Source organism: Corapipo altera, unplaced genomic scaffold (genome assembly GCF_003945725.1).
Source record: "Corapipo altera isolate COAL_440 unplaced genomic scaffold, ASM394572v1 48b, whole genome shotgun sequence".
NCBI classification, from domain to species: Eukaryota; Metazoa; Chordata; class Aves; order Passeriformes; family Pipridae; genus Corapipo; species Corapipo altera.
In genome coordinates this window covers 13,549,478-13,572,964 of record NW_020884884.1, presented here as the reverse complement: position 1 = coordinate 13,572,964, position 23,487 = coordinate 13,549,478, and the positions used below count along the sequence as shown (strand labels likewise).

The window sequence follows — 23,487 nt, the reverse complement described above, 5'->3', positions numbered from 1 at the left end:
CAGCCTTTAAATTTTTATTTAAATTTAGAAAGTGCAATACGTAACACAAGTGATAAAAATAGCAAGCCTTGCTAGACTAGAAAGCAGCTTCATTTTGAGTAGCTTTCATTCCACCCTACTAACTGACCCCCTCAAAGCTTAACTATGCATCATAGTGCCAGTGGGACGACTGCCTTTAACCCTCACCTTATCCCATGTGTGAGACCTAACTGATTGCTCACTTGCTGGATTAACATTGCAAATGACACATAGATAACCTGGTGTGAAAGACTGCACTTTGTGGTTAGTTACAATTATTAGCTGTGTCTTGTTATCCAAAGTAGTTAATGGCATCAGGCAGTAATTTCTCTCTCTAGAAAGCAAATCAGCACAGGCAGCTATTAGGGCCTTATGAGACCTGTATGACCCCATTCAGCATCCATTTAATTTCTTAAAGGTATCCTTCTGTAGTCATACTGGATGCAATCTTCTCTAATCTCCTCCAGACAACCAAAGCAATCCCAGCAAAAGTGCCTTCCCTATCCAGCCTCTGGTCCCACAGTCTGGGGTAATAAAGATGTTACAGGCATCAAAGATACTGCACCCCTTTTCTCACAGCAGGTAGAGAACTCCAGGGTTTCAACTCTCTACCAGAGCTCTCTACCCGAACAAGTGGGAAGCTCTTTTATTATCACAAGGCTGGGAAATCACAGTTGAGCAATTCTGTTCCTTGCCACAGCACCCACACCCTTGGAACACACATTATGCACTAGCGGTTTACCCTGTGAAGACAAATATCCAACCCGTATTTACAAGTCCAGTCTCATATGCTTGTTTCTGAGAGATATAATTGAGTAGTTAGAAGCAGGGAGATGGAGGAAGGCTTGTTCAACCTATTTCAAAAGCCAGAATCTCTTTCTTTCATCTTAAATGCCTTTTGCCTTTGCACTTCAGTCTCCTCATGTGTAAAGAGATAAAACGTCTGCTTTTTGCATAGTGCTTGAAAGCCAAGTTGCAAGTATTGTTATTTCAAAGAAAACAAATTTGTTTGTGTACATTTTCTGCTAGACAAGTGGGTGCAGGGTCTGGAGAGGCAAGGCTCAGAGCAGAGAATGCTTAGTTCTGTGCTAGTTGACTGCTTTTAAAAGAAGAGCAAATGAAATGTATTCACTACCAGCTTTTCTGCTTTCCTCTTCCCTGAACTTTCCAAGCCAATTAGCTCAACCACTCTTCACCTTGTTTTAATAAAGAGGGATTTACTAAAGGATTTCCTCTTCTGCATGACAAGCTGTGCTGATTAATACATGAGACCCCTAGCTCACTTTACAGAGTGCTTTGAAGAAAGTCCATCCTGGGTGGGAAATTCCAGATCTTCAGCCTCACAGACGTGCCTCCTCAAAAAAAGATCTGTCCCAGACATGCTGGAATGCCACTCAGACTCACTGCCCAATTAATTCGTGCTAACAGGACACTACAAAGCCAAGTATTCTCCTACAGTGTAAAGCCACCTCATTCCCATGCCTCACTTATCTTCAAGCACCTGGTTTCAAAACACTACACTCCTCTAATTGAAAAAGATAAGTGGGAAAAGATGGTGTATGTACAGAAAACACATACACATTTGTATGTGAAAAGCATGCTGATAATCCTCCCCCCAGCCACATACCACCCAATTAGCAAAGTTGTGCACAAGAGAAATAACGAGGGTGAGAGAGCGGGTATTTCAGTGCTAATACCATTAATTACTGCCAGACCAATGGCATAACCCAAACTTGGATTTTTTATTTTTTTTTTCACAGACAAACATGAAAATATTTTCTCTAACTCACAACCAATTTTGCTAATTATAACATGGTCAAGCATAATGATGGCCAGAGTGGATCTGCCCACCCTTCATTCTCCTACCCACCCACATGCCCACAGGAGGGGAACCCTCCCATGTGTAGCATTGTCAGATCACCAATTATCCGTTCAAGTTCTGCCTGTCTTCTACAAGATAACAAGATATCAGCTCGCACCCATGCATCTGTTATTACATACCTCTGTTTAACAAATTGGGCTGTCACTGACACGCTGCTCCCAAAAGTATATAAATAGTTTAAATGCAAACATTCACTAAGAGTCAGCCAATGATATTCTCTCCCCAAAAGCAGCCCATATGCATTAACTTTTGGCAGAGAACCAGTTATCTTACTACTCAATAATTCATAGGTGAGCTACTCAGCTGGGTAGTTCTGGGAATAAAGCAAATCATTGCCAGTGCAAACTAAGGAAAAGAAAAAAAATAAGATCAACCCACAAAAAAGAACAAAATGAGATTCTTCTTCCAAAACAGAGAATTCACATCTTTCCTCTTCAGAGTTTATCACTAGTTTTCCTTACCATATAACCCAACTCTCTTGCTTCAGTTTAAGCCTACTGCAAGACCTCCCCACAGGTGTTTTTATGCCCTATGTTGTTCTGCCCTATCCCCAGTAGCTCCCAACCCGAAGAAATACTAGAAGGAGGAAATTCTTAGTCCTCTTCTCCTCCTCCCAAAGTCCTTGACAAGAGGATGTTAACATTTTATATGTATGAGTGTGTATGTATATGTATCTTTACAATTCCTCTTTCTCTCCTTCCTCTCTTCTTCAGATGGCAGAAGCACAGCTTTAGTTAGTTCCTATTGAGATTTTGTTTTCCCTGAGCAGAAACACTGTCCTTGGCTTTTAAATGCCAGAGTAATCACATGCAAAAAGTCTAGGAAAGGGAAACTTAAAAGAGAAACCTAAATCTACATCTCTGACTCTCCTCATGTGCCTGGCACAAACAGCAGGGCACAGGGGCCCAATAATGGGGCAGAGATCAACAGGCACCATTTACAACCTTGCAAGCAAAAACACCATCACAGCAGAACACATTCCCTGTGTTCCATCCACTGTGTAAAGAAGAGTAAATAGAGGGAAAACAGTCAGTCTGTGATGTTCAAAATCCTAGGATGGGCCCTCTACATTCCTGAGAAGGATTTGGGACAACTGGGAAAGGATTGATCACCTCCCCCCCTCAGGTTTAGCAGTAAACCTGGCACTAGCTGCAGCAGGACTTCAAAGACCAAATTTATCCCATCGAACTCCAGGTTCTTCACTGAGGCACTCAACTTAGGAATGCCACCTCCCTCCAAGGCTACTGACTACGAGGCACATCTCCAGAGGATGATTCAGATGGTAGGGATCCCTGGGTGTCCTGCCTCTGTCCTGGACCTGCACAAGGAGGTGATCCCAGCCCTCACATCTCTGTTAGGTGGGATGAATGCAGAACAAAGTAAATGCACAGAAGTGGCCAGTGCCACCCTCCTATATGAACCTCTCCATGAACTCTCAGTGCCTTGTTTAATGAGTTGATCAGTAGGCTGAGTCATAACACACAGCTGAAACTTGGGCAGCATATCCTGCTCTTTGACAAGAGACACCTCTTGTGCTCGAACTGCTGCGTGCCACAAACAGCTAACCTGGGAAGGAAAACAGACACTGGCCTGCAGTGTCATATTCCCCATAGGAAATATAGTGATTACAGTGAATAAGTGCCACCACTAGGGCTACATCCAGAGTATGCAGCTGCCACCTACAAGGAATTGTTCAAGTTTCCTCTTGTCTTCTACAGGGGATCTCACCTGCAACCAGAGGAGCTACTGGACAGAGGCGACTGCTGACTCCAAGCAGCAATCCAATAGAAACAGATTCCTATTCCATCACCAGCTGCCTTAGCAATTCAGTTGCCTCCATATATTTACACCCTTTTAATAAAAGAACTGAAAGTTAAAAGCAGGGAGGGTGCAGGAGAAAGTACCTCTGAGAACTGCAATCCTGTCCAAACAGAAAAGAGTCTCTGCTTTAGAAATGCAGTGATTGTCAGGGTTGTAGGGGGTCAGAGATTTCTGCTCACAGCTGGGACACAGCATTATCTCACCTTCTGTTTTCAGTTTGAAAGCTAAATTGGGACCACAAAACAATCACTTCACAGCTGCTTTCAAAACACATAGGCAAAGCAAGAGGCAGCACAGGCAAAACCAGAAATATTGATTTAAAAATCAGACCTGCTTTAATGATGGAGTAGTGGGATCAGAGATGGAAAGGGGAGAGATCCAAGCCAGAAAGAGCCTGCTAGGGGAAGGAGGGCCATCCAAGGCAATTAAGATACTAATACTAACCAGCATTCCTTAATATGTTTACTTGGAAATCTTTGTCCGTATTAATAACCAAAAAGGACGCACGAGGCAAAGCTATACCAGGAAGAGTTAATACAATGGGTCACCACTTATCTACAGAGTGAAAAGAGGACAAGCTTCCCCATACAAAACAGGCTTTTCCTCAGCCTCTCCTTCAGGCCTAGTAGGGAATTTGGATCAAGGAGAAAGAACTCTGCATAGAGCAACATGCAGTTCTCCATCACTTCTCTATCAGCTACCTCGGAGTTCTGTTGCCAATTGTTTAATATCCTACTCCACTAACTGCCATCATTACCCCATTTTTCCATCCTTCACTCATGATTGGTCTTGATTCATCTGAGGAAGATGACGACAATGAAAACGTAACTGTTCAGAAAGAGTCTGAAAGGATGCTCAAACTAAAAGATTTATGGCAAACGCTCAGTCTCACAGATTAAACAGCTGAGGTCAACAGATATCAAAGCAATTTTTCCCATAAGAATTAATGTAACAAGGGGGGTGGTGCATACAGGAACTCAAGAAATGCATGCAATTTAAAAACACAGGCTCAGTATATATGGCACAGAGAAAGGAGAGGAAGGAACATTTTTTATTGTAAGCATTTTTACTGTCACTCTCTGGATGGTTACTGCTTTATCATTGTCATCATCATCTTCAGATGAATCAAGGTAGATCAAATCAATCAAGGGCAAAGGATAGAAAAATGAGGATAGATTCAGGAGGTCATCGGATGAAATGGCTGAGGTCTGTCATAATAGTGACTGGCTCCAAAAACCAGCTGCCAAATAGTCACCTTCTCTGCCATCTGTAGGTCCTGTCTTTCCCCTCCTTCCTTCACACCATTACCTGCACACATTTAAAATGTGTGAATTCCATAACGGCCTTTGCTCAACTCCTCCTCTATTAATTTATTATGAAAAAAATACTTTACCTGTCCTATTAGTAACTGTCATAGCTTTTCATGAATGCTTTTTCAGTGCTGGTTACAGAGAAGCATCTCCCTATACCTTATTCCCAAAACAGCTAATTGCTTTTGGAGACAGCAGAGGATTTGGTAGTCCCATTTCTTCAGGTATGGATGATATCACCTGTCTCAGAGGATGACATGGACTCAAGCTGTAGAGGACTTACTCCCACATTGGAAACCTTGTGTCTTCTCTCTGCACTGGCACTGTGTTTCCCAAGAAGCAGCAGCACACCAGCCTTGCTGCTGAAGCAGATGCAGCCCTGCGGCTCCTGTCTTTCCCTGCGTTAGGAGAGTAGTGTCACTTCTGGCAGCTGCAGGTGCTGTGGGCTCCCAGAAATCACTCTCCAGGACTAGGGGTCTCCTCTGCAGCAGAGAGCACAGGATGGAGGCCAATGACAGAACTGGTAACAATTCAGTGACCACAGCCTGCTCCCTCGACCTCCCCATCTGGCTGTCATCTCTGTCTCATCTCCTCTGGACTTGGACCAGCAGAGGGAAATTTATTAACAGTCCCACTCACTGGATAAATCTGATCTGACATTCAGTTTTCTGTGACTGACCTCAAACTGGGTCAGTACGGCAGGAACCATTTGGAAGAGCACCATCCCTGCAATGTGGGCACTTGCCTATCTCACACAGATACTTTATCATGTTGACTTGAGGAGAGCTTAGGCTGCAGAAAAGCTGATATGCAGGACAAGTGGGAGTACACACTCCAATTCTTCTCCCAATTCCTGGATTTTGTTCCAACAGATAAATGTCTGAACTTGGTTCCATAAGTTTCCATTATTCTCAACTCTCCTGGGACACAAAAGGTAAAGCTGTTGCCTTCCTCGTTCTGACCCACTGCATCAAGATCTCAAAGTGGATCCTGGCCTGAGCCAATCCATCAGCAGTCATCAGTCTGAAGGTTTGCAGCAGCACATACTACAACATAGGATCCTGCTCCTTCCACTCTCTCCATGACAGATAATAACACCTCCCAGAATCAGATACTCCAGGTGAGAAGGGCATTTTAAACAAGTTTCAGCAACGTTTGCTGAGCTATCCCACTGTGGTATGCAGGGAGAAGATATAATTCTGTGGATGGTTCTGAAAAGAAGCTGCGTGGACTCAAATCTGGTAATACCTGTGGCTAAATCTGTGATAAAAGCCAGCAGTGATGGAAAGACAGGCTATGTCTGTTTGTAAGACTCTCACTAGATCTGTGTACCCTGATCTAAATTCATCAGTGCAAAAATGGCAGAATGACAGACTTACAACAGACCATAAAAGTGTCATAGAAAGTAGGAAAAGATGTGGGAAAGTTCATCCAGCCAGGTCTTTGAGGGGAAATTTTTGATAGCATCCTGTGAACATCAGAGGAGATAAAATTATTCTGTACCCTCCATATATGTATTGCCTACAAACATCAATCAACTCAGTCAACATAAGCAAATGAGGCCTCAGAACATACAGCAATAACCCTTTTTATTCCTCATTGATTCCATAAAAAACCTCATGGAAGATGAATGTGGGATGCAACATTCCAAGTTAAAAATGAATGATGATTAATATAGTTTTATGGGTCCTTGGCAGACAAACTGGGTAGTGTTTGAGAAAGCAACAAGAAAAGTAACTATTTTATCATAACATCCTCAGGCTTTGGAAAGATCCTGGCTTGCTTCCACACGACAGACTAATTGAAGATGTAATACTATTCAAATGCAGCCCACATTAAGCCGATTAAAAACACATTAACTGAAAGGGTTCAAAAAGAAATTTTAAATGGCTGCACACACCACTGGGATCTCTCTAGCAAGAAGAAAGACCTATTCTAGGAAGACATCTCTAGTAAGAACCCACACAAACCTCTTAAACTGATGTTATTTCACATTTCCATCAAGGTCAAAAATCCAGCCAGCAGGTTGGCATGGCTAAAGCATATAAATTATAAATCCCTGTTCAGGATGTGTAGCCAACATCACACATTTTTCACATTTCAGAAACCTTTAGTGTCTGAATGACCTTACATCCATTTGCAGATGGGGTGATTGGGTGCAGACTTTGGCATGTTTGTGGTATATGGCTTGTGCTTTGCTTCCTTCCCTCCCACACAAAGGCATAACTGACAATCACCATTCTTAAGTGCCTATGTTGGGATAATATACCAACATCTGTAGAAGACACAAAATATGTAGCAGTAAATAACATACTAAAGAGACACAGACAGGACAACTTGGCTTGCTTCATGGAATGGGATATGGGAAGTCTGTTCAATTTATCTTGGATAACCACAGAACTATAGAAAAGTTTCGGTTGATAGGGACCTTTAAAGGCCATATTGCGAAGGTTCTGGAAAGAAAACTGCCAAGGAATGAATGAGTCGCTCTTTCAAGGAAAGAGACAGTAACCCCAAAAGGAGCCTCAGTTAATATAATCCAGTAAACATCAGCTTTCAGTTTAATTCTGTAGTCCAAAGACGTCCAAATCCTTGGATGACTAAGACAAAGCTTACTAAACATATTGTGAGATGTGCATCACATCTGCATTGATGAGATAATTTTTGAAAATCTCTTTAATATGTGTGACCATCCTGCCAGAATGATGTTGAAAAAAAACTGGAAAGAGGGCTATAAAAATGAATCAAGGGCTGGAAAACATGCCTTGTGGTGAATGGCTAAAGAGACTCTTTCCAGATTGCATGCTCGACAGGCTAAGAGATTACTTGTTCTGTTGTCTGAGACAACACAAGGAAGAGACTGCTAATAACAAATAGCTCCTTATGTGAGAAGACAAAAGCATAAACAGAGCTTGTAGTTGGAAACTGAAATGAGACAGGCCTAGATTAAATGATGACAACTGAACCATGAGAATAAAAAGACACTGGAACAACTTACTGAGCAACACACTAAATTCTCTGTCACTTTAGTGTGTGAGGAGATGCTGCACTGAAAATGTACAAACAACCCAAGGTTAGATGCACAAAGGTAAACTCACCTCACTAGTGATATGGACTACGCTGGCATATAACCAAGTCTCTTGTCTAGACAAACAGCACGAGATGGTCAGAAAGGGATTCATGCTGATCAGGAAGATGGAGTCACAGCATTTTGGATAAACAGACTGGAGCGCATAAGCTTCTCAAATGTTTAAAAAAACCCCAAAAACCAACAAAACAAACTACAAAAAAACCCACAGAAAACCCCAACTCTTTCCTCCTCTCTTTAAAATCCGTAGGTAGTTTCATTTGTATCTTTTCATTTATACATATGAGTTGGCTCCTAGAAAGTGAATCAGTATGATAACTTCCATACATAAACTTGGACTTTTGCAACTTCTCATTACAAGCAGCTGAAGGGGAAGAGAAAGATTTCCAAATCACAAAACATTTTGAGTTGCTCCATTTTCCTCTGACCCAGCCAACTGCCACCATCTTCTCATCCCTTTAGATCCATCATACTCTTTCCATGAAAACATCTTAGGTGGAAGGCTGCTCCTTTTCCCTCAAGCCCCAGTTCTCCATTTTACAGCATACCAGAATGTTGGCTAAAGGACCTGTATTATGCATAAGCTATGAACTGCTCAGAAAATCCCAGCAGACCTAGCACTATTAAATTCATCTATATTGCATTAAGTTATTAGCTACTGTATTCTAGCTTGTGATTAGGACAGTAGAGTATCTCTTTGCAATCAGCACTTTGTAAGGAAAATCCCTGTTCAGAGCAAATGCTACTATCATTCATTGTTCTCTTGACCTCAATCACAGTCACTGTTGGAAACCTCTATTAGTTTTGGCACTCCAACCAATTTCTCCTATGAAATGCTTGGCTGAATTGGTCCCAGAGTTGTATCATATTTGCAACAGATGAAATTTGCAGCACTTATTTCATCAGCTGTGAGAGCAGGTCACAACAGATAGAGAGTCTACAAACAATCGGCTGGGATGGCCTTCAGTTGCCATTGTTTCTTTATCAGCAGGGATTTGCCCCAGATGCTTCTTTGTCACAGAAATGGAGTAATTTTCAGTCTTTTCTACATCCTATTCATCCCTCTGCAGCTTGGCAAATCAGAACAGAGAAGGACAATGCCTACAGCTCCAGAGATACTGGAGCTGGAAAAGGCATGCTAAGGGAATGATGGCAGTACACAAACATTTTTCCTTCCACATCTTTCTGATCTGGGCCACCCATATAATTTGAGACCTCAGCCTCAATCCCAAACCGCCATTTTGGTCAAGCAGTAGGATTAGGGTTCAGAGAATCAGGAAGGCTCCAGTTCCAGGGATATGTGGGCTGGAAAAGGTATGCCAAGTAGAGCACAGCACTGTACCAACACTGATCTCTCCATATCTTTCTTATCTGGGCCACCCACAGTACTGGGGACCTCAGCAGCCTCTGTCCAAAGCTGCAGTAAGGGTTAGGGTTCAGAGAAGCAGAATGCCTATAGCTCCAGGGATACTGGGGCTGGGAAGCTTGTATCTCCAGGGACCAAAAAAAAAAACAACAAACCACAAACGACCCAAATCCCCAAAACAATCTCCATCATTTCTGGATGCGGAAGGGTACGCTGGCACTGAGGACAAGGAAGAGTCTGAGGTACTTAATGCCTTTTCCACCTCAGTCTTTAACAGAAAGACCAGTTATAATGAGTACCCTGAGCTGGAAGACAGGGACAGAATAAATCCCCTGTAACCCAGGAGGAAGTACTTAGCTATCTGCTGTGCCACATAAACACAAGTCTATGGAGCCACATGGGATCCACCCAAGGGTATAATGAAGGGATTGAGAGCGCCCACAGTCAGTTTGCAGGTGACACCAATTTGGGTGGGAGTGTCAATCTCGTGGAGGGTAGGAAAGCCCTGCAGAGGGATCTTGGACAGGCTGGATTGATGGGCTGGGGCCAATTGTATGGGTTTCAACAAAGTGAAGTACTGGGTCCTGCACTTGGGTCACAACAACCCAATGTAGTGCTACAGGCTTGGGGAAAGAGTGTCTGGAAAGCTGCCCAATTGAAAAGGACCTAGTGGTTGGTGCTGGTCAACAGCCAGATGAACATGAGCCAGCAGTGTGCCCAGGTGGCCAAAGCCAATGGCTTGTATCAAAAATAGTGTGGCCAGCAGGACCAGGGCAGTGATTGTCCTCCTGTACTTGGTACTTGTGAGACTGCAGCTCAAGTACTGTGTCCAGTTTTGGGTCTCTCACTACAAGAAGGATAATGAGGTGTTAGAGTGTGTTCAGAGAAGGGCAACAAAGCTGGTGAAGGGTCTGGAGTATAAGTTCTCCAAGGAGCGGCTTAGGAAGCTGGGGTTGTTCAGTCTGGAGAAAAGCAGGCTCACGGGAGGCCTTATTGCCCTACAATGATGGGAAAGGAGGTTGTAGTGAGATGGAGGTCAGTCTCTTCTCCAGGCATCTAGTGACAGGACAAGGTGAAATGGCCTCAAGTTGTGCCAGGGATGTTCAGGTTGGATATTAGGAAAAATTTCTTCACCTAAAGGGTGGTCAAGATTGGAACAGTCTAGCCAAAGAAATGGTGGAATCACTATCCCTGGAAGTGTTCAAAAAATGAGTGGATGTGGCACTTTTTGATACATCTTAGTGGTCTTGGTGGTATTAGGTCAAAGGTGATTTTGGAGGTCTTTTCCAACCCTAATGATTCTATGATTCTACGTGAACAGTCTCAGAAATCAGCTTGTCCCAGTCAACAGTAATCAAAAATTTCCACGGTTTCCTGTGACCACACATGACCCTAGAAACAAGGACTCCAAAAGCAAACAAAATGCAATAGGTCCACACGTAACTGAGAAATTTAAGCATGTCTTCAATTCCTGGGACCAATGACAGTTTTGCAGGTTCATCGCTGGGTTCATAAAAGAAAACCAACTGTTTTAACTCCAGTCCTGAAGGCCAATTAAATTTGAATCAGAAGCAACAGCTGGAAACACAGGAAAAGGGTTAGTGCACACATGTGCTTATTTGTGTTTTCAGTAGAGAGGCAAAGAAGAATGGAAATTGGGAACTATAGGAAGTGAAAGAGGGTGAGAGGGGTACATGTTGGAAACGTGATCTCTGCTGACTGAGAAAACAGTTTCCTGGCTTCAATGAAAAAACAGTTTCTTGCTCAGAAACTGGCGCAAGTGGAAAAACGCAAACTAGTCACCGAGCAGCTGTTTCCCCACAGAAAGTTCCAAAAGGCACCTAAGACCTTGCTAAAACCTGAACGCTCAGCCCCCCAGTACTGTGTCCCAGCACAGAACTGGCAAGAAGACCCACTGGGATGTAGAGAAGCCTGACCACCTCTGAAATTTAATTCACAGTTTTCCTATAGGAGTGAATGCAATTAGTGCCGTTTCAGAGCTCAGGGTCAGGATGGTCATAGATAATTCAAAATACCCCCAGGATGCTCAGTTTCCTGCTAGGGCTTCTGTTTGTATCAGGAGTGTCTCCAGGTCTTCCCTGCATGAGTTCCCTCCTCAATAGTGGCATCACTATTCTGTGTGTTGCTTCAATGTGCCTGCCAGCCACAGTCTTTCAGCTGGGCTGGAGGAAATAGTTCTGCTCTAGTGCCAGAGTCCATGGAGTAAGTGAGGAATAGCATGAGAGCCTGTTCCTGTACCTTCATAGGTGCTGCTTGACGTGGTTTATGGAGCAAAAGTCATGGAAGAAAAGCAAAGACACAGGCACAATGACATTGCAGTACACAGCTGTGTTTGGGAAAGAGGCTGGGCAAAAGGGCCTCTGCTCCCCTGACACAGGTCCTGGTGGCCTATGCTTCCCTTCAGGTGTGGGCAGCTGTTTTCACTTCCCTGTGCCTCAGGACCTCATGCAGAGGCTGAGAGTTATCATGAGAAAATGAATTGCAATTTTTGTCTGCTTGGTGTCTTCCTAGTTCCCCTAGGGAGTTTTGGTCTGTGATATCTCTCTCCCCACAACTGGGCACCCAACATGCTCATGTCCCAGTCACGATGAGGTAGAATTTTATTGGGACAGAGCATTCCCTCCTTTCCTCTCCCCCCCAGCCTTGAAACATGAGTGCTGAAAGCAGTTTTCTAATTTGCTCAATTTACCACCTCCTTTGCCCCATGTCTCCTGATACCACTGTGACCTTGTGTCGGCCAGGACAGTGTTAATTTTCCTCCTAGTAGCTGGTACAGTGCTATATTTTGGATTTAGGACGAGATTAATGTTGACAATGCACTGATGTTTTAGTTCTTGCTAAGTAGTGGTTTAACTCAAGGACTTTTCAGTGTCTCATGCCCTGCCAGTGAGCAGGAGCACAAGAAGTCATAAGGGACGGCCTTATGACTCATAAGTCACAGCCAGGACAGCTGACCCAAACTAAAGTAAGAAATATTCTGTATCACAGAATGACATGTCCAGTATATAAACTGGGGGAAGATGGCTGGGAGGCACCAATCACTGACTAGTGTCCCAGGGAATGGGCTGGATATTGGTCAGTAGGTGGTGAGCAATTGTACTGTGCATCACTTGTTTTTCTGGAGTTTTTCTCCTCTTTCTCTCAGTCTCTCTCTCCCCTTTTCATTACTATTATTATTATAATACTGTGTTTCAGTCACTAAATTGTTCTTACCTCAACCCATGAGTTTTATTTTTTTATTTTTCTGATTCTCTTCCCCATCCCTAATGGATTCCCCATAAATTCAGATCCCAGTCCTATTCATCACCCTTGACAAGAGAATATCCCACCAGTCCACACTCCAGGATCCACAATGCTTTCTCTTCCTTGGCCAAGTTCCCATGTCCCCTGGACCTGTTCTGGTGCTGCACAGACCAAGAGAGAAAGCTTAGCAACAGCTGCTATGCCAGACTCACTATCTCTGACCTGCTTACTGGAGGTAAGCATGCAGCAAAAGTACTCACAGTGTATGTTAGAGAGGAACCTGTGTTACACCCCTGTACAAACAGAAGCAGAGCTAGGACAACCTGTCCCTCAAACCAGGCTGCCTTGATGCAATCTGGGTACCACCAGCTGTGTCGCACTTTGAAGGTCTTTCATGCAGGTGGTTTTACCTATGGGCTAAACCCAGACAACAACAACAGGACTCAAAACCAAAGCAGTTTCTCCTGAATCCTGAGACAGGAAGCACTGGCAAAGTGTCTGACAGTCGTTTGGCAGCAGTATCCTCCTGTGACTTAAAGACAACGACATGCTCGGGTGAGACCCGAACATGCACAGCCTTTCAGATGCCCAGTGCAAAGCAGTTGAGAGGATTCTGGAGTTGTTTTTTATCCCAACAAGTTGATATATAACTAGGTCCTACAGGGCAAATAGGTGCCACAGCAGGAAAACTTTAAAAGGGATGTCTAAATTAGAACAGTATGAGATGTGGTGTTCAGCCCTGAAAGGGCCACAGAAGGTGAGCAAATATCCACAGAGCGATGACCAAGATTGTCTGCCATCCACTGTTTCTATACAGCCCTTGTCTCCCCTTTCCTGACAAAACTGTATAGCTTGGATGTGTCTTGATAAAATTAAGTTGCTCTTCCTGGACAGTCTGGATGAAAAACAGAATAATGGCATTATGGAATGTGTATTTGTTTCTCCCAACAATATCCGAGAAATGGATTAACTGATTTAAACCAGTCCTCTTCTGAACAAACAAATTCATGTCTCTAGGCAAGGAGCTCTCACACAAGCTTTTAGAGATGAACAATGAGCTGCACAGAGGCTGAATGGCAGTGCAAAGCAGGCTGTAATCTCACAGAGCAGACCCAGGTCCCCTCTTCAAGGCAGGCTCCCACCTTCCTGATGCACATAACTGGGTATTTTCCTCCCTTCTTTACCATGTTTTACCCAGGGAACAGCAAAGAGGCCTTATGCTAATTTGAGTCTGATGGATGTTGCCACAGACTGGACATGCCAGCTTTGCAAAATCTGCTCCCTAGCCTCCGAATTCCCCCTGCCATCTGGGCCTTTTGCTTTATGTCTCAAGTCTCACATCTCCTGGCCACCACAGCGTGCAGACATGCTCTGTCAAACCAATTTCAATCAAAGAGGTAAATCAGAAAAGCTCTCAGGGCACAAGGGAGACTTCCCAAGAAACCTCAGTGAGTGGTAGCACATGGGAACCTTGTCCACAAGGCAGCAAGCAGAGAAGAGACCCAGATTCTGCAGAGTAAGACCCAACTGCTACACATTGAGGGCAAAAATTCAGACCAGCCAAAATTCATACAACTCCTTTACCCTGTCAAAGGCATTTTTATTTCTTTAAACCTGCATACAACAAACGTTACCAAAAAAACCCCAGCACTGGGAGTCCTGGGGCTTTGCTCTATGAACATAAAGGTGGTTCCAAAGAAGAAGGCTTTAGCTAGGCATCCTTAGCCTGCTGAACTATCTACCCCTTAATGTCATGAGGCTGGCAGAAGGGTAGGACCAATGAGTCCTATACGGTAATATTTGGTACAATCCCATCTTAAGACCCAATCCAAGTGCTGTCACAGCCTCCATCTGTCAGGCCATGGGGCCTGGTAATTGTTAAGACAAATCTGAGGCCAGCTGTAAGTCTCTGTCATTGTTATTGTGCTCTAAACTGTGGCCATTTGGGTTTACAGCCACAGTGGAGTAAAACCGATTCCTCTCTTCAGCCTGTCCTGAGACTGACAACTCTAATTAGTTGTTAGCAGCCCAGGCACGGGAAGCAGAGTGAGCAATCCTAATGCCATATCGCCCAGGACAGGGCTACGTGCACAAACACAAACTCTAAGCAGCTTAATCCCAAACACAATACTGCAAGCAAAAAGTGTGTTGACAATCAGGAACAAAACTCCCTGCTCTTAACAGTGGGAGCAGGGGGGTGCTGTGTATTGATAGAAACACAGAAATAACATGTATACTTTTAGCTTAGTCACACAAACCTCTATGCAACAAATCTGAGGATAAATAGGGAGGATTTCCATCAAAGTGGAACCTAACTGCCAGGCCATTCTTCATTCAGACTGGTGGTTCAAGGTCATGCCCAGGGCTATGAATTATTTTATTCTTTTTACTAATGAAGGTCTCCTGGTTTGCAAACACTGAACTTCCAGAAGACACAGTTCTCCCATGACTTTGAATACAGACACCCAGAGCATCGGTTCATTCTTAAACCTCCCATGTTCTAAAATGAACCAGAACATGACAGAGCCCTAGTTGGTAGGAGAGCCCAAGGTTTCCCTCTCTTGGAAGCAAGACCTGTACCAGGTAGAACAGCAATATTGAAGCATAAATGGAAGGGCAGAAAAGCTCCAGCTATTACAAGGGTAGAAAAATCATCATCTGCCCCCAGTTTAGCTCCTCAGAACTCAGCTTGGAGAAGGGTATCAGGATGGACATCACTGATGAAATTAATAAAAGAAATTAAAACAGTCACTATTAATAAAGTAACGCAGAAATTAAACCAGATAGGTCTAAAATTCTTAGCAGATGGCTTCATACTCCAGCTCACATGGCCACGCAGCAAGACAGATAAGCCAGCTCAGTCACACATAGGGGTCAGCTCTGGCCCCTGACAGTCTCATTTCTCTTAGACTCCCTTCATAGGCAGGGAGAGCTGCAGGGAGCTCTAAGGAGCCAAAAGCTCAGTCTTAGCCACTCTGCAAAAACATCTTCATGCCAAAGACATGTCTCAAGAGCACTTTTAACAGAGCAGTTAATATCCAAGCTTTTGGAGGAGGGGGCAGGGCATCCACAAAGAGCACTGACATTGAGCTATGGCTTCAGCAGTTGATCGAAACAGTTTAATGCATTTCCATTTCCAGTTGCATGGATCCAGTAATGCTTCTTACTTATTTACACTATCACCCCTTCCCCTCCTCCCTGCTCTTCTGTTTGCTACATAGATAACAGCGGAAATTGATGCTGAGTATTGCCTGTCTGATGTACAGCACTGCCAATGGGTTCAGCAGGATTTTAAAGAGGAATGAGTCAACAGTATGTGACTGGGAATAACATTTACCAGCATGTGAGCTTGAACAGGAAAACACATCTGTGCTCACCTGAACATTAGTTAAAGTGACAATGGCAACAGATGACCCAGCAGGACGTGTTCTGGCAGTCTTCCAGGTCAGGGCAGAACCAGACCTGCTAGTCACCAGCCCTATGGCAATGCCTATGTCTAGGACTATAAACAGCTCCTGAAGCCCTGTTAGCCATGGTAACCATCCCTCCAAAGGGAATGTCAGTCTTCTTTCCTGGTTACACCTAATATTCACTATGCTTTGAAGATAAAGCACAATAACCCACCTGCTGCTTAATGGGGCAAAACTTTACCTATTGGCTATAAGGATAATCCTTTGGCGATCAATCCCAGATGATTGTGGTCTACTACTTTAGATCCAGCACGGGTAAAATATTCACAGGCCATGTTATTCCAAGGAAGGACACAGTCAGGTTAATTCCTTTTCTAGTCATTCCTCCTGCAAATATCTCACCTGTTTTGTGACCCCAAGACAAGAAACAGCCAACTTTCAGACTCAACGACCCAAAGCAAAGTCAACCCTATATAAATATCCCCTCTTCTTTCTTCTCTTTTTTTGCTGGGCGCTCAGAGATACCAAAACTTCTGCTAAAGATAAAAACGGCACCAGCGAAAGTCTGCTTATCTCCTCTTCAGAATTTGATTCACTAATTAACAACTGCCAACAGAGGAGACAGGTGCTCTTCTACCAGGCTTTGGTGGTTATCCAAAGAAGGAGAACACATTCAAGTGATCAAGCAAGGGCCTGAGACAGCAAGTAGTGAGTGCTGTTAAGGAGGATAAACCCATCTGCAAGAAAACACTGGAATGGATGTATCAAGGATCAGGTGGAATGAGGAGTGCAGGGTTGAGCTGGACTTGGACTAAGCTGTCCAGCAGTTTACGATATGCTGTTGAGGATTGATAAAGCATCAGAGCTGACACAATTTCATTCAAGTAGGATAGTGTATTAGGATTGCAATTTTCACCATACTGTTTTATGAAGCTCTAACAGAGCAACTGTCATATTCACCGTGATATGACAGTCATTTCAAAGGCCAGTTCTAGCAACAGCTAGAGTTTACAGTCACTACTAACCTTCATAATTCATGGAAATACTGTTTTGACCAGTCTTTTAGGATACTTGGTTAATACACTTTTTTCAATTTGTTGCTATGTACATTCTAAATGCATATCTAGGTAGCATCCTTTTCACTGATCCACACATGCACACTGTCTGTCTTTCCTCCTTTCATACATATTGGCTCAAATGACACCATTGTATTGCAAACCCCAGATTGCTGCACATTTTCAAGCCCAGTGTGTGTTTTACAGCCTTACACTGTCTCCCCTGTACAGAGTGACCCAGCCCTGATTTTAAACTCACCTCTACAGAAGATTGATTTTTCTGCTGGGATTTTTTTGTGTGAGTACCTCATTCTGAAAAACCCCTTGACAACAGCATCAGTGACAGCACTGATTTTGTTAACAGTACTCTGGTATTCCATTAATATTTTTATCACAATGCTTCAAAGTGCTGTGTTTATTATGTCCCACAAGTCTTTGATAATATGGGTCAGTTTTATTCCTGTTTTGAAGATACAGGAAAAGATGACAAGATGTTGCCACTCCAAGTGGTAGATTCCCTGGAGTTCTGACAAGCCCAACCTCTCACTCTAACCAGTATATAACATTTCTTCATCCTAAACACAGAGCTATAAGGCTGCAAGGACTTTCGTGAACTTATTAATCTTTCAAAGCTCTACAGTTCAGACCAAGAAGTCCAGGGAAGACACCATCCATCCTGTCAGAGAGCTGATGATAGACAATTACAGCTCATAAGATAAAAGAAAAGCAACTTTTTCTGCTTTCAAAATACAAAAAATAATAAAAAGTCCAAACACCTTTTTTGACAGCTGACTTGTTCTTTTTGTCTTCTTATTTTCTTTCTACTATTGAAGTGCAGTTGGCAAAGCCTATTTCTAGGCTAGTTTGTTACAATACAGCACTACATGCATGAGGGTGAGGGGAGAAAACCAAGAAAAAAGGGAAACACAGAAACAACTTCTGACATCTAATCAGATCTGCTGTATTGATTTTGCAACTTTAGCTTTGGAGCAAATCAGAGAAACAGCCACATTATCATCCAGAATTCACTCTTCCCTCGAGTGAGCCAGTTCAAAAGGAGCTCACACTGACACATAAACAGGCACTCCTGCATGCACACACACGCACACACAGATGCACACGCCCATGTGGATGCACACCCCACTGAAGCGGCTCTCCAATGGGATGCGTGGGCTGGGGGAGGTGAGAGAAGCGCTCATCACAGAGGCTGCAGGAGCCACACGATTCCCATTTCCAACAAGATGAGAATTCCAGAGCAAGCCACCAGACTAATGAGCTACCCACACTGGAAAGCTGTGTTTCAATTAACCACAGAAGCCCCTGCTGCGGCATTCACGTCCTTCCAGCAGCATGAACATGGAGGAGAGGGATAAACAGGGACTGTGTTGTTTCTGGGTCTGGTTTTTGGGGGCGGGGAAGGAAAGGAGAATTCTGTAAAACCATTGAGGGCAATTCTTGTCCTACTTTCTTGGTTTGCAGTTTCTTATTCATACTAATGGAAAGAGTAATTGACAGTCCTGAAACCAAAGCTGCCTGCTTAGGCACAGAACAGGCAGTACCACCGTAAGGTCCTTCCACAATTTCTGGGAAGGAGGAGACAGTTCAGGTGTACAAACACTCAGGATGCACCCAGCTTCAACTAAGGGTAAATGGAAATAATGGAGAAGGGAAGAGGGCTGTTTGGGTGGGCTATTGCATGGACCCTGACAGCATTACTTCGGCAGGATCACAATAAAGCATTGTTTGGCCATGGGAAGAGCTATAGGAAGAGTATGTTGAGTTACTCTTTACATAGTTCATCACATCTTTGCCTTCTTGAGGGTCACATCAAAGGCTCTGCCCCAGAACTGCCTGTTGCTTGTACCTACCACCTTTCATGTACGGGGAATCATGTCCTCCCCCTGCAGCCCAAGATTCAGGGCTGTGATACCCCTCCAGACCACCTAGGAAGCCTGAATTCATCCCAAGCTTGGCACTGCTGCTCCCTCTGCAGGGGCAATGAGGGTCAAGCGAGGACCACACAGCTTTCAAAAAGCAACACCAAACTAGGGACACTAGCAGGTCTGATGGTTCTTTGCTCCCAAGTGAAATTTTGCTGCACCTCTCATCAGTTCTTGAGGTGACCAAGGGTCACCCTCCCTGTCATGTCTGGCCAAACCCCATATGTCTGTCCCAGGATGCCTTCCAGAAAAGCTCAAACCAAGATACACATTTTCACCTCGATTAAGGGAAGCTTCTCCACACATATTTACCTTCATGGAAATCTTCACACATTTCCCTGTCTCATCCTGTAATCTAATTCCTGCCATGCTCCTGAATAGACAGAGATAATTTTAAAAGGGGATCTTTGAATACTCAAAGTGCCTGCAGGATTTCACACACCTCCATTACTGCTGTGCTCCCAGCAGCTCACATCTGTGAGCAGTTTGTCTGGTTGATTTCAGCCAGGTTGTCTGCTCAGGTCTCACTTCTCTTATTCCTGGGGAGGGAGCCTGAAAGAAGTGTGGCAGCATGTCTAATGAGTGCTGCTGTGCTGTGTGTGGAGGCTCATCAGTCACAGCCCAGAGGCAGCATGCCCAGGTGCAAATTAACCTGCTCCCTGCCCATCCCACACCTGTCAGATCTGTGCTGCTCAGAGTACTCTGCAAGAGTTCAACAATTACACCATTTTGATGGGATGAGAGCTGCAGGAAGAGCCACTCCTACAGTCGCTGTTCCTTCCAGACCAAGGCATTTTACCCAGCTGCTTTCCCCATCTGATTCAGTCTTGTAGGAGAGAGAGCACACACTCCCACATTTCAAAAACCACCTCAACGGCATGTGAGCTGAGCAGGCACTCACTTCTCTGGAGGGAGAAACCACTACAGGGAAAGGATGGAGATGTCATTCAATGCAGACACAGGCAACATCCCTCCTTCTTTGTTCACCTTTGTACACAGTTATTGCCTCCAGGTGGGACTGGGAGCACCGCCCATAGGTAAAATCACTCCATATACCTCATATTAAGGATCAGTTTTCTGTTACCCACCACCTTGTTGAATGAAAACCATTTGGGATACGCAGTCCCTGTTAGGTCTGCCTAGCACTGCTTTTCAGGCACATCCATAAAAGATAGCAGGGGTAACTAAGTTGAAAAAAAAGGTCGTGGGGTGGAAATGGTCTAATTAATATTCATTTGCACCTTCTGAATGTTTGACTTTACAAACTTCATAACATACCCTGAAGGTATTTACACACATGTAATGCATATGAACACACACCTGGTGAAGCTGCTGTTCTGCACTCATCCTCTGACACGGAAATAGAAAGCATTTTATACAAACATGTACAACACCTCTCCCTTCCATTTGCAACAGTTGGCCATATGGTACCCTGCCCTTATTCTTGTGTAGCCAGACCAATTAAATATAAACTGTTCAAAGGTCCCCAGACAAAAGAGATGTGTCTGCTCAGCCCAGGAAGAAAGGTCAACCCTGCTTAGCCTACAGGCTTTTGTGTACAAAGGCATTCAGCCAGGCACTCTGGTACTGAATGGTTATACTCACACTGCACGTTGAGCTGCACCAGGGCTTCCCGTGGTCTGATGTTAAAGCCATTGTACCTGGCTGTCTGACACTTATAGGTCCCACTCATTTCTCGGCTCACACTCTCCAGATGCAGCTTCCCATCATATGTCTCCATTGTCATTGTCCCTGAAGGCATGGGGGTTTCCTTATCTACACGGGACCAGATGATGGGTGGCTTGGGCTTCCCACGAACCTCGCACTGCAGCTCTGCCCTGGAGCCTTCCCGGACAGTGATGGTAGACTGACCCTTAGGGACACTGATCGTTGGTGGCACTAAAAGAAAGACAAGAAGGGAATAATTTTACAGTGAGTTTTCAGCAAGTAAGGAACATTTTTGAGATGCCTGTGTTTCAGTCACACCAACAGCCTTGAACTTCAAAAGTTTCCACCTGACACACTGCAACCCCTCTACGAGCACACTGTCCTGTGCGAATCATCCTACAGGGTCTGGAGCTGCAGGGTAACAAGGAAGATCCCAGCTTCTCCAACATTGTATCCCAATATCAACGGCAAGTGCCACTTGTATTGGGCAGACTCCACGCTCCCATCCCTCTGTCTGCAAAATGCTATCCCAACAGCAGGGATAGCATCGAGGAACCCAAAGGTAAAAGCCTCTTCGATCCATTTCTCAATTTCTCATCAGTGAATTTCTCAAGGAAAGTCTTTTTGTCAAGAAATAAACATTGTATCTCCCGAGGTATCTAGCACCTTTATCCAGGTCAGACCAAAATCAAGATTTAAAGAATTAGTGCTTGTAGATTGCATCTCTAGGAGGTCCAGAATCCCTCTCTGTTTCTAAACTACAGCAAGGAGTCAGCCCTGTTAGGTGTCTGCTTATTTTACATTGGTGAATTCACTGTGAATCTCCACACCAATGAACCTCTGGATCATTTGAGTGAGAGACAAGTCCCAGCAAATATCACTCCTGGCATCCCTTCCAGGTTGGGAAGAGCTCGCCCAGCAGAACTGCTACTGAGCCACGGCTAGAGCTGGAGGCACAGTCACACTCAAAGAAATACCCAGTTATCAACTGACAAACAAAACTTTGTTGATAAACAAAGCTCAAAAGAAACCAAATGACTACAGCTAAAGGGTGCAGAGTTGTCGGTGGGAAGAGGTTTGCTTTTCACATTCCTAACACCACCAAGAACCCAGGAAGGGGATGTTTGTGCTAAAACCCACGTAATATTGACAACTTATTTGTGCTAGGCTTTAGAGTTAACAGTTCAGCTGAGGTAAATATGGCCACAATCATTCTCTGAAAGCTACCTTTTCAGCCCTTCCTGCTGACAATGGCAACACTTGGATTGACACTTCTATAACTGCAAGGGCCATGTACTTTGTTTCCATTTAAATCAAAATGTAGGACTACAGAAGCTGTAACAAGCTGGTCTGACCAACATTAGCTCAATTCAGTTCCAGCAAAGGAGAATATGCTATGATAATTGTACATGTTACAGCCTGGAGCTCTCTATGAACAAATTTAGAATGGATCCAGCCTAATCTTCCTCTGCAGTGACCTCCCTATGCAACAGGGAGGCCATATTTTCAATTTGCAGGTCTCCTCTGGGCGGGGGAATCTCATCACACCCTGTCCTGCACAGTGTGAAGGTACGACAGCACTTTCAGTGCCAATGCTGTTGGCAGCTACTCACCTGGTGAGCAGCAATTTTCTCCACAGGACAAGTTGTAAATTACATTTGAAGATATTTTTTTTTTAATTAGACCTATCTCCTTGGAGCTGCTCAGCGGAGGCAGCTACCTTGACGAGCTCAGGCTTTGCTCAGTGGGGAAACATGGAGCCTCTGCTGCCGCCCTCCTGCTCCAAACCTGTGGTCTTGCGAAAACCTGAGGTTTTATATGGGAATCACATGTTGGAGGTGGCTCATTGCTGTTCGTGGGGATGCTGCATTTTGGACAGCCTTGGGTGCTGCATGGAGGGCTGTTCCAGCAGGGATGGCTGTTTTCATTCCCTGGGACACATAGTGGTCCTGCTGGCCCAGGCTGCCAAAGAGAGGCTTCAAAATACCGCAGGCTGCCCTCCAACCCTTCCTCACTGGCAGCATCCACACAAGCATATGGGACTCACCGTCTTCTGAACAGGCATGGGGCAACCTGCCACTGTAGATACCACCTTTAAGGCAGCAACTCGCTGGTGCTTAGACCAACATCTGCACTGACCAACACTGCCCAGCCTCTCAGTGGGATCATCCAGGGTCTCCCAGCCCTTTACAGCCTCCTACCCTTGCAGTCTTAAGCACAACTGCACTCTGCCATCTAGTGATCTTGGGCAAAAAGGATTGCTCCTGGAGGCAGCAACCACACAAGGTCAGGAGAGACAGTTTTGCACCAGGATTGGGGAGTTCCCCCGATTTTGTTCCCTGTGGGTATGACAACGAGGGTGTCAGGTGGCATGGAGTGGGTCCTACCTTCCACAGCTGCCCACAGAATAGAAGCACCATTCCTCACTTTTTAGTGGGTCCAAGGCATGGGCAGGACTCATTCTCCAGGCTGCTAATGAGCACTGGATGCAATCCCATTGGGAACAGCCTGGCCCCAGTATTTCTGATGGGAGGCAAGGGCTTCCCAAAGCATCAAAAACAGTTGCAGCACTTTTTGTTGGAGAGCTGAAATCAGAAGCATCCAGAATCAAGACTGGGATCAGCCCGGCCTATGGGTCCAGCACAATCAGGGACTGAGAAGAAAC

General features: G+C 44.5%; 1 protein-coding gene across 1 annotated transcript in view; it reads right to left on the bottom strand.

Moving 5' to 3' along the window:
* Positions 1-23,487, bottom strand: part of MDGA1 (MAM domain containing glycosylphosphatidylinositol anchor 1) — a 143,592-nt gene that overhangs the window by 56,335 nt on the left and 63,770 nt on the right. The window contains exon 8 of the mRNA XM_027641719.1: positions 20,760-21,053. Within this exon, the coding sequence (XP_027497520.1) occupies positions 20,760-21,053 (294 nt within the window). The remainder of the gene's footprint in view (positions 1-20,759; positions 21,054-23,487) is intronic.